General features: G+C 34.5%; 1 protein-coding gene across 2 annotated transcripts in view; it reads left to right on the forward strand.

Annotated features, from left to right (window-relative positions):
• Window positions 1-12,570, forward strand: part of FRRS1 (ferric chelate reductase 1) — a 49,309-nt gene that overhangs the window by 27,030 nt on the left and 9,709 nt on the right. For both annotated transcript variants that reach the window (XM_087446823.1, XM_014780123.2), the window contains one exon: window positions 6,194-6,307. In XM_087446823.1, coding sequence (XP_087302949.1) covers window positions 6,194-6,307 — 114 coding nt within the window. The remainder of the gene's footprint in view (window positions 1-6,193; window positions 6,308-12,570) is intronic.

A 12,570-nucleotide genomic window follows, 5' to 3' on the forward strand; every position in this document is an offset into this window, starting at 1 on the left:
TAGCCAAATCATGTATTCTTATTTGCACCAGCAACAGCAACTGTAGCTTGAAAATCATTTCTTGGTTAAGCGATACTAAAGAATAAAAATTATTTGGTACTTAATGAGTGCCAGTCGCTGTCTAAGCACTATAGTTAGGTTCTTCATTTTTATCGTCATAAGAACTGTACTAGATACGTACTATTATTATTCCTAGTTTGTCTGGGAGGAAACTTAGATTAAGTAATTTGCCCAGACAAGTAAATGGTAAAGTTGGAATTTGAACCCAAACTCTTTTACCTCAAAGCCTAAGTATTCAATACTTTCGAAGATGGAAAATGTAGGAAATGAATTTTTAATGAGGAAAAGGTCAAATATTTGTGTTTTTAAAGAGATACCACTAAAGTGCAGATTAGTGTGCACAATAACAATTGTGTTATTGTTATTAGTGCAGCTATCGCTTACCATAAATTACATAAATCTCATTTATTTCTCACAGATGCTTTGTAAATAGATATTATATTACCCATTTTAGAGAGAAGGAAACCGGAACCTAGAATGTCTAAGTAACTTATTCAAAATCAACAAGTGCAGAGTCAGGAATTAAACCCAGGTCTGTTCCAATTGCAAAGGTCATGCCCTTTCCATCATAGCAGACTGCTTCCTTTGGTGCCCAGCATGTTAGAGGTGCTCCATAAATGAGTATTGAATCAAAGTGATTTCTTAAATTGCTAGGGGATTTAACGGTTTGCATTTATACTATTAAAAATGTTATACTTAAAAAAATTTATACTTTAAAAGAAAAGCAGTTTCATTTAAATGGATGAATTCTGTTGTATAATAAATTGTGTGTGCGTGAGTGTATAGCAATGCCAAAAATTTCTTCTTAGGTCAGCATTGTAGAAATTGGAACATATTTTCTGATAGAAACAACGTTTGAGTAATAGTTCTAACATTCCCTCAGAAAAACTTAGTTCATGGATAATACATGTGAAGAATAGAGGCTTCTTTTATCTCCCTCTCCTGCTGGAGTTGCTGTGCTGAAGGCATGGTAGGGAGAATCTCTACCTTGTCTTTTGTGGTGCTTCTCAAAGTGTGGGGCTCAATCTGCTTCAGAACCACCTGGAGTGACTGCTCAAAATGCAGATTCCTGAACTCCATCCCAGACACACTGAATCTCTCTTGTTGGTGCTTGGAATCTGCATGTTTAACAAGCATCTGAGATGATTGTTCTGTATACTGTGGTTTGATAACTTATTGTTCTAGGACAGAGTTCTCCCAACTAAGTTGTACACATTGTAAGACAGTCCAGGGGATACAGGGAACAATACTAGAATTTTCTATTTCTATTTATTTTATCTCATTAAAAAAATTTCTGTTTCAATATATTTTACAGTGTTTATAATGTTTTAAAACAATAGTACATAATATGCTTATTAACAGAAATATATATCGGGCACGGACTGATTGTTTTTAGCTGGTGGAGTGCAAAGTAAAAAAAGCAAAACAAAACAAAACCTCAAAAAAACAAGCCTAGATATTACTATTCCAGGGAATTCACTTTCCAGTTCCCTTGTATTGGGGAACAATGTGCAATTACCACAAAAGTCATTGTCTTTTCTGTTATCTGTGTATGTGGACCATTTATAAGTTGCACTCTGCTTAAAAGCAGTGAGACTTTGTGAGGTTGAAAACATTTTTCAAAGCAATCATATAATCTCCATAACCCATATAAATGTAAAATGTACCCAATTTCAGTAAAATCCATTTAAAACCTTTTTCTAAGTGCTGTTTCTCCCTCAGAATGCTGACATTGTCCTGTAATGAGATAAGCAGTCATGTGAAATGCTGAGTGTCTGAATTGAAAGAACTCACTTAGGTGAATAAGTAATTCACAATTAGGAAATCTACTAAATTAAGTAATTAATGAAGTAGAGACCCTGTTATCACATGACCTGTTATTTTAACAATTTTGAAATACCATGGGTCACATAATACTGAAGAGCCATGTACTAAACATGAACTCAACCTCCCTTAGAACAGAACTTCAAAATTATAATGGAGCTGTGCAATGGAACTCTGAAATTAAAATGGACTTCTGCTCTAGTGAAGGTTAAGTTCATGCTTAGTCCATGGCTCTGCAGTGAATCAGAGTTTAAAAACACTTTTCTTCCAACTTGACTGTCAGGCTGTTGGGAATGTGGTCTCGTTTTCATCACTACGACTCTACGAATGGGATATTTTTAGATTCTTCGGTGCCTTTCTTGTCATTTTCAATAGTTTTCTTTCTTTTTTTTTTATATTATTTATTTATTTTCCCCCCAAAGCCCCAGTAGATAGTTGTACGTCATAGTTGCACATCCTTCTAGTTGCTGTATGTGGGACGCGGCCTCAGCATGGCGGGAGAAGCGGTGCGCCGGTGTGCGCCCGGGATCCGAACCCGGGCCGCCAGCAGCGGAGCGCGCGCTCTTAACCGCTAAGCCACGGGGCCGGCCCTCAATAGTTTTCTTTATCCTTTTCTTTTTGACATTTTTGTAGCTCCTGATAGTTATTGACTCTTTTTTCTTGACACTCTCTTCTCTAGGTATTCATTACATAAAACTCTTCTCATTTTCTGCTTTATCTCTGATCTTCTCTCTTATAACAAGCCATGATATAATAGCCTTTGTCAAATGAATAACCAGGTATATTAACACCATTGTATCTCTTCTGCTTCAAAAGTCTCTTTCCCATATGCTAAAAATCTTTCAGTAAATCACACTATTTCTAGTTTGTTCTTCCATTGATCTATCTGTCTATTACTGCACTGGTTGAAATTACTATAGCTTTATAATAGGTTGTGGATTTTTTTTTTGGTGAGGAAGATTGTCCCTGAGCTAACATCTGTGCCAGTCTTCCTCTTTTATATGTAGGATGCCGCCACAGCATGGCTTGATGAGCGGTGTGTAGGTCTGCACCCGCGATCCGAGCCCGAGAACCCTGGGCTGCCAAAGTGGAGCATGCGAACACCACTGGGCTGGCCCTAGGTTGTGGATTTTGATAGAACATGATTCCCCTCCTGGCCTTCTTTTTCAGGAATTCTTGCCTCTTCATTGTGTATCTGTTCTTCTACATGAACTTTAGTTGTGATTTGTCAAGTTTCATTAGAAATCCTATTGTGATCATGATTGGAATTACAATGAAATTTTAGATTAATTTGGGGGAATAAATGACATCTTTGCAATAGTGAGTTTTCCTATCCAGAAATGTATTGGGATATTCCATTTATTCAGATCCTGTGTATATGTATCTTTCAGTGATGTTCTATGGTTTTCTTCGTATCTTCGTATAGGGCTTATATATTTTTTGGTACTTTGTTCTTAGGTATTTTATAGATTTCTAAAACAAACTATTGTGAATGGAATTATTTTTCTTACATTTTCTATTTTTGTTGGTGTGTAGGAAAGTTATTGATTTTTGAATATTTACCTTGAATTATGCCACTTAGTTGTCTAGTTGGTTGCCTTGGATTTTCTGGATAAACATCATATCCTGTGCAAGTAACAACAGGGTTAATAGCCCTCATTTTCATTCTTGTTTCATTGCACTGTCTAGTTCTCCCAGAAAAATGTGGAATGGCAGTGCTGATATGGCAAGCATTCTTGTCTTGTTCCTGATTTTGGTGGGAATGCATCTGATATTCAGTGTTAAGTGTCATGTTTGTTGTATTTTTCTGGTGGATATTCTTTATTGTGTTTGGGAAATGTTCTTCTATTCCTAACTTTACTAAGAGTTCATGTCATTAATGTGTGCTGAATTTCCTCTGATCTCTTTTGGCAGCTATTGAGATGATATTTTATCATTACTTTTATAGATTTCTGAATGGTGAACGAGCCTCACTTTCCTGGGATCAATGTTGCTTGGCCATGTTTTATTATTCTTTATTGCACAGTTGATTTCATTCACTAATATTTTATTTAAGCTTTTTGCATCTATATTCATAAATGATTTTGGTCTATGGTTGTGGGATTGTGTGTGTTTGCATGCGTGTGCATGCCTGCCTAGTTTTGGTTTCAGTGTTATGCTAATCTCATGGAATGAACTCTAGAGAGTTAAATAAGAATTTTTAAAGTTAAAAAAATTTTTTTAATAGTATGATAGAACTCGTCCATATAACAGTCTGAGCCTTTAGGGATGGAAATATTTGACTAGTTAAAAAAAATTCTTCTATTGTTATTACTCTCCAGAGTTACTACTACTTCTAGGATCAGTTTTTGTAATTCTAGATTTTCCGAGAAATTCATCTATTTCATCTAGATTTTGAAATATTTCTGGCTGACTTAACGTTGTATATAGCATTTTCATATAATTTTAAAGAATATCTTCTATATGAGTAGCTATGTCACCCTTTTCATTTCTAACATTGTTGTGATATTTCTTTCTATCTTATGGTCAGACTTGCCAAAGACTCAATCAATTTTATTGGCCTTTTACAAAGTTGAGTTTTCTGATTTTTAGACTTACTAGTTTAATTTCTACCTTCATTTATTTATTTTTTTTTTGTGAGGAAGATCAGCCCTGAGCTAACATCTATGCTAATCTTTCTCTTTTTTTGCTTTGGAAGACTGGCTCTGAGGTAACATCTATTGCCAATCCTCCTCCTTTTTTTCTTCCCCAAAGCCCCAGCAGATAGTTGTATGTCATAGTTGCACATCCTTCTAGTTGCTGTATGTGGGACATGACCTCAGCATGGCCGGAGAAGCGGTGCGTCGGTGTGCGCCTGGGATCCAAACCCGGGCCGCCAGTAATGGAGCGCGCACACTTAACCGCTAAGCTACGGGGCCGGCCCCTCTACCTTTATTTTTAATCAATCTTCTTTTCAGGTTTCCTGGGCTATATTTTATTTTAGACACATCTTGAATTAAATGATCACTTCAATACTTTGTCTTCTGTTTTGTTTTTTTTAAGGGAAATGGTTTTAAGATGATAAAAACTTGTTTTGAATAGTACCTTGATTGCATCACATGAGTTTTGATATGAAGAGTCTTCATTGTTATACATTTTTAAGAAGACTTGTGCTTTTAGTTTTGATTTCCTATTTAAATGAAGGCCTATTTAGAAGAGTAGTTTTATAAATATCCTGATGGGCCATTTTTTCCTAACTTTTGTTATTAATTTTCAGTTTTGTTGCATTTTAGATAGATAATATAACTTGTATCCTGTATAATTATTTCTTTTTGGAAATTATTGAGGTGTAGTCTGGTCTAATGCCTATTATTTGTTTGGAACAAAGATTCATATATATCTGTTATATCAAATTTTTACATTATTTTTATTCTTTTTGATGCTTGCATTGTATTCTAAAAATGTATGTATGTTCCATAATTTATTTACTCATTCTGCTAATGATGGACATTTAGCTTGTTTGAATTTTTTTTGGCCAGCATAAAAAAGTATCTATGAACATATTTTCATGAACGTAGTTTCTATGAACGTATTTTCGTGTACGTAGTTTCTATGAAAAGTTTATTGTACATATATCTATGGTTAAAAGGTGAATGTTTCTATAGGATAGATTCCCAGAATATACAAACATACCATACATACTCACACACACAGACAAATTGCAATAATTCTATACATTCACAGATTTAATTTTATTTATAATAATAATATATCTTCAATTTGTTTACATCGCTGTTATTTGGGATTTTGCTTTGTTAGTCAAACCTGGTCTGAATTGACCATATGCCAAATAACACAGCATCAAAATACTTTTCTTTCTCTTCTACCTATCCCCTTCTGCTGGGCCCAATTTCTGTTGGCTTAATATAGATTCTAGATTTTTTTTATATATATTCTCTTAGAAGAATTACATCTGACATTTTCAATGATTCGTGATCTTATTAACAGTAATTATTTTGACTTATATTGTTTAACTGGTCTCTTGCATACCACCGGTTCTTTTACCATAATTTCTCCATTCCTAGTCTTCATTTTGATTCACTTCTTTGTTGAATGTTGGCTAAGTTATTTAACTTTTTTCAAGAAGATTATGTATACTTGCGGATACGTTTATGCTGCTTTTGCATGTGAATGGCGTTTCTGTTGATATTTATTTTTTTATTACCTTAGGAAATTTTATTTCCATGCCATGCCATTGTTTTTCCATTTCTTCTCTCCTGAGGAAGTAATTCTTCTTCAATGGTTTTTTTTTTTTTTTTTTAAATTTCAGGTCGAATTTATAAGCATTCTCAGCAACCTTTGATTACATATGAAAAACATGATGTGACAGACTCTCCAAAGAACATAGGAGGATTCCATTCTTTACTCCTTCTGAAGGCTCATGGTAAGCTACACGTGTAGTATTATCACTATTTTGTGGAATAAACTTACCTGATGACTCAGCGCTGGCTGAATTAGGAATGGTGGTGGGCATAATTTAGCAAATGTTCATAAATCTTCTATGTTTAAACATTAACATTTGCAGGTAGCAGTATCTATCTTAATGTTTGCTAATTTTTATTAGAAATGGAGAGTAGGGATAATTCAGTGGTTTTAAACCTGGCTGCACATTAAAAAGCCAGTCATCATATTCTAGTGGTTAAGATATGGCATTCTCACCACAGTGGTCCGGATTTGTTTCCTGGTCAGGGAACCACACTACCCTGACAGTTGTTACACTGTGATGGCTGTGTGTTGCTGTGATGCTGAAAGCTATGCTGCTCATATTTCAAATACCAGCAGCGTCAAAAACCTCTCATGGTGGACAGGTTTCAGCAGAGCTTCCAGACTAAAACAGACTAGGAAGAAGGACCTGGCCACCCACTTCTGATAAAAATTGGCCATGAAAATCCTATGAATAGCAGCGGAGTGTCGTCTGATATAGCACCAAAAGGTGAGAGATGGTGTAAAAAGATGTCAGAATTGACTTGATGGCACTAACAACAACAAACACATTAAAATCACCAATGGAGCTTTTAAGACACCTGTAATTTAAAAAAAATGCCTTGGTTGTTTCTAACTGTAGCCAGGGTTGAGTATCCCTAGGTTAATTAATTTAACTTTTATGAGACCTTAATTATGCCATTTATTAAAACAAATGCTAATAAAAGTGTGGTTTGTGATTGTGATCGTTTAACATTAGTTTGGTTTCAAAGATACAGTTTTTTTGTTGAAGAACTGATCAGTGTACAAGTATTTGAGGGTATACAAAGTACTCAGTGCTATACTTAGGTATCATGTACTTAAAATGATGAAAGGAACCAAGTTGCAAGAGCAGTAGCCTAAAAACAAGGCTCTAATGTGCCCTGATTCTACAGATGAAGTTGATTCCATTTGAAAAGTAGCCCGGTATATTGTTTTCTTTCTTTCTTTCTTTTTTTTTTTAATTGCAATAACATTGGTTTATAACATTATATAAATTTCAGGTGTACATCATTATATTTCAATTTCTGTATGGATTACATCATGTTCACCACCCAAAGACTAATTACAATCCATCACCATACACATGTGCCTAATCATCCCTTTCACCCTCCTCCCTCCCTACTTCTTCTCTGGTAACCACCAATCCAGTCTCTGTGTCTACGTGATTGTTCGTTGTTGTTTTTATCTTCTACTTGAGTGAGATCTTATTGTTGAAAAGATGAGATTTAAAAGTAGAGGAATAATGTAGTACTATACTATTGTAAAATATTAGTATTTTGGGAGAAATTTCCTTATTTGGTATATTTAAGTGGGAAAGAAAAGGCCACAAATAGGAATAAGAAAATTATCAAAGAAAAAATGTCACTGGTAAAGGCAAATATACAGGAAAGGTAGTGGATCAACTACCTATAAAGGTAGTATGAGGGTCAAAAGGCAAAAGTACTAAAATCATCTATAGCTATGATAAGAGGTTAAGGGACACAAAAATAACAGGTAAAATATGATATCAAAAACAAAATGTGAGTGGGGGTAAAAGTGAAGGGCTTTTAGTAAAAGGTCAAACCTAAGAGACCATCAACTTAATATAGATTGCTATTTGCATAGATTGTTATATATGAACCTCATGGTAACCACAAACCAAAAACCTATAATAAATACACAAAGAATAAAGAGAAAGGAACTCAAACATAACACTAAAAAAAGCCATCAAATCACAAGGGAAGAGAGCAAGAGAAGAAGAGACCAGAGAAGAACTATAAAAACATCCAGAAAAAAAGTAACAGAATGGCAATAAGTATAAGTACGTACTTGTCAATAGTTGCTTTAAAAGTAAATGGACTAAATGCTCCAATCAAAAGACATAGGGTGCCTGAATGGATAAAAAACAAGACCCGTATATATATGCTGCATACAAGAGACACACTTCAGACCTAAAGACACTCACAAACTGAAAGTGAAGGGATGGCAAAGATATTTCATGCAAATGGAAACAAAAAGGAAGCTGGGGTAGCAATACTTATATCAGACAAAATAAACTTTAATAAACAAAGACTGTAACAAAAGACGCAGAAGGACATTACATAATGATAAAGGGAACAACCTAACAAGAGGATATAACATTTGTAGATATCTATGCACCCAACATAGGAGCACCTAATTGCATAAAGCAAATATTAAGACATAAAAGGAGAAATTGACAGTAACACAATAATGGTAGGGGACTTTAATGCTCCACTCATATCAGTGGATAGATCACCCAGACAGAAGATCAAAATGAGGAAACATTGGCATTGAAAATGACACATTAGACCAGATGGACTTAATAGATATATACAGAGCATTCCATCTAAAACCTGCAGAATACACATTCCTTTTGAATGCACCTGGAACATTCTCCCAGATAGATCACATATTAGGCCACAAAACAAGTCTCAATAAATTTAAGAATATTGAAATAATATCAAGCATCTTTTCTGACCACAACGGTATGAAACTACAGAAACTATGTAGAAATCAACTACAAGAGGAAAACTGGAAAAGTCTCAAATATGTGGAGATTAAACAAAATGCTACCGAACAACTACTAGGTCAATGAATAAATCAAAGGAGAAATAAAAAAGACCTGGAGACAAATGAAAATGAAAGTACAATATACCAAAATCTATGGGAGATAGCAAAAGTGGTACGGAGGGAAGTTTATAGCAATACAGGCCTACCTCAAATAAAAGAAAAATGTCAAATAAACAATCTAACAATACACCTAAAGGAACTAGAAAAAGAAGAATGAATGAAGCCCAAAATCAGTAGAAGAAAGGAAATAATAAAAATCAGAGTGGAAATAAATGAAATTTATTTTTTAAATAAATTTAAATATTAGAGACTGAATAGACAATAGAAAAGAGCAATGAAACTAAGAGCTGGTTCTTTAAAAAGATAAACAAAATTGACAAACCTTTAGCTAAGATCACCAAGAAAAAAAAGAGATGGCTCAAATAAAATCAGAAATGAAAGAGGAGAAATTACAACAGATACCACAGAAATACAAACAGTTAGAATACTACAAAAAGCTATATGCTTTTTGTAAATTGGATAATCTAGAAGAAATGGATATATTCTTAGAATAATACGACCTTCCAAAACTGAATCAGGAAGAAATAGAGGATCTGAACAGACCAACCACTAGTAAGGAGATCAAAACAGAAATCAAAAACCTCCCCAAAAACAGAAGTCCAGGACCAGATGACTTCCGTGGTGAATTCTAGTGAACATTAAAAGAAGATTTAATACCTATCCTTCAAATTCTTCGAAAAAATTGAAGAGGAGGGGATGCTTCCTAACTCATTCTACGAGGCCAACATTACCCTGATACCAAAACCAGACAAGGACAACACGAGAAAAGAAAATTACAGGCCAATATCACAGATGAATATAGATGCAAAAATCATCAACAAAATATTAACAAATCGCATAGAAAAATACATTAAAAGTGTCATACACCATGAGCAAGTGAGATTTATTCTGGGGATGCAAGGATGGTTCAACATCTGCAAATCAATCAACGTGATACACCACATTAACAAAATAAAGAATAAAAATCATGATCATCTCAATAGATGTAGAGCGAGCATTTGACAAGATACGGCATCCATTTATGATAAAAACTCCAAATAAAATGGGTAGAGAGATAAAGTACCTCAAAATAATTAAGACCACTTATGATAAACCCACAGCTAACATCATACTAGAAAGTCCTAACCAGAGCAATTAGGCAAGAAAAAGAAAGAAAAGGGATCCAAACTGGAAAGGAAGAAGTAAATTGTCACTTTCGCAGATGACGTGATTTTATATATAGAAAACCTAAAGAATCCACCAAAAAACTATTAGAAATAATAAATGAATACAGTAAAGTTGCAGGGTACAAAATCAACATACAGAAATCAGTTGCATTTCTATACATTAACAAAAAAATAGCAGAAAGAGAAAACAAGAATACAATCCCATTTACAAGCACAACCAAAAGGATAAAATACTTAGGAATAAATTTAACCAAAGAAGGTGAAAAACCTGTATACCAAAAACTATAAAATGTTGTTGAAAGAAAATGAAAAAGACACAAAGATATGGAAAGATATTCCATGCTCATGGATTGGAAGAATTAACATAGTTAAAATGTCCATACTTCCTAAAGCAATCTAGAGGTTCAATGCAATCTCTATCAAAGTCCTAACAACATCTTTCACAGAAATAGAACAAAGAATCCTAAAATTTATGTGGAACAACAAAAGGCCCCAAATAGCCAAAGCTTTCCTGAGAGAAAAGAACAAAGCTGGAGGTATCACACTCCCTTTTTCAAAATATACTACAAAGCTATAGTAATCAAAACAGCATGGTATTGGCACAAAAACAGACACACAGATCAATGGAACAGAATTGAGATCCCAGAAATAAACCTACACATCTATGGACAACTAATTTTTGACAAAGGTGCCAAGAACATACAATGGAGGAGGAATATCTCTTCAATAAATGGTGTTGGGAAAACTGGACAGCCACATGCAAAAGAATGAAAATAGACCATTATCTTACACCACACACAAAAATTAACTCAAAATGGATTAAAGACTTTGGGCCGGCCCTGTGGCTTAGCGGTTAAGTGCGCACGCTCTGCTGCTGGCGGCCCGGGTTTGGATCCCGGGCGTGCACTGACGCACCACTTCTCCGGCCATGCTGAGGCCGCGTCTCACACACAGCAACTAGAAGGATGTGCAGCTATGACATACAACTATCTACTGGGGCTTTGGGGGAAAAAATAAATAAATAAAATTATAAAAAAAAAAAATTTAAAAGACTTGAATGTAAGACCTGAAACGATAAAACTCCTGGAAGAAAACTTAGGCAGTATGCTCTTCAACATAAGTCTTAGCAGTATCTTATTGAATATCATGTCTCCTCAGGCAAGGGACACAAAAGGAAAAATAAACAAATGGGACTGGATCAAACTAAAAAGCTTCTGCTTAGCAAAGGAAACCATCAACAAAACAAAAAGACAATCTACCAAGTGGGAAAAGATATTTATAAATCATGTATCTGATAAGGAGGTAATATCCAAAATATGTAAAGAACTCATACAACTCAACAACAACAAAATAAACAACCCAATTAAAAAAATGGGCAAAGGATCTGAACAGACACTTTTCCAAAGAAGATATACAGATGGCCAACAGGCACATGAAAAGATGTTCAACATCACTAATTATTAGGGGAATGCAAATCAAAACTATAATGAGATATCACCTCACACCCATCATAATGGCTATTATTAAAAAGACAAAAAATAAGTGTTGGAGAGGATTTGGAGAAAAGGGAACACTTTCACACTGCCGGTGGGAATGTAAACTGGTGCAGCCACTATGGAAAACAGTATGGAGGTTTCTCAAAAATTTTAAAATATAACTGCCATATGATTCAGTAATTCCACTCCTGGGTATTTTATCCAAAGAACACGAAAGCACTAATTTGAAAAGATATATGCACCCCCCTATGTTAGTTGCAGCAGTATTCACAATAGCCAAGACCTTGGATTAACAGATGAATGGATAAAGAAGGTGTGGTGTGTATATATATATATATACACACACACAATGGAATATTACTCAGCCATAAGAAAAGATGAAATCTTGCCATTTGCAACAACATGGGTGGACCTTGAGGGCATTATGCTAAGTGAAATAAGTCAGATGGAGAAAGCCAGATACCATATGATTTCACTCATATGTGGAAGATGAAAAACAGCAATAACAACAAACAAACACATAGGCACAGAGAATAGATTGGGGGTGAACATGATGTAGTCTACACACCTCAATAAAAAATTAACTAAGGAAAAAGTAGGGGAATAAGGTAGTATATACTATACTATTGTAAAATATTCCTATTTGGGGGAACTTTCCTTATTTGGTATATTTCCTTTGTATTTTCCAGAGTTATCCGTTTTTGTAGAGTTGCAATAAATATCATGACTATTAGTCTTGAAAATAACTTTATTGATGTCAATTCGCTTCTTCTCATAGCTCTAGTTTTACAGTAATCGGGTTTAGAAATAATGTGCCTATTTGTTTTTCATTGCTTTTTGGAGTGAGATGGGAGAAGATGCTGAGATAACTACAGACAGGCTGTATTAGT

The sequence above is a fragment of the Ceratotherium simum genome, chromosome 2 (genome assembly GCF_057802395.1).
Source record: "Ceratotherium simum simum isolate JZ-2026a chromosome 2, ASM5780239v1, whole genome shotgun sequence".
Lineage (NCBI taxonomy): Eukaryota > Metazoa > Chordata > Mammalia > Perissodactyla > Rhinocerotidae > Ceratotherium > Ceratotherium simum.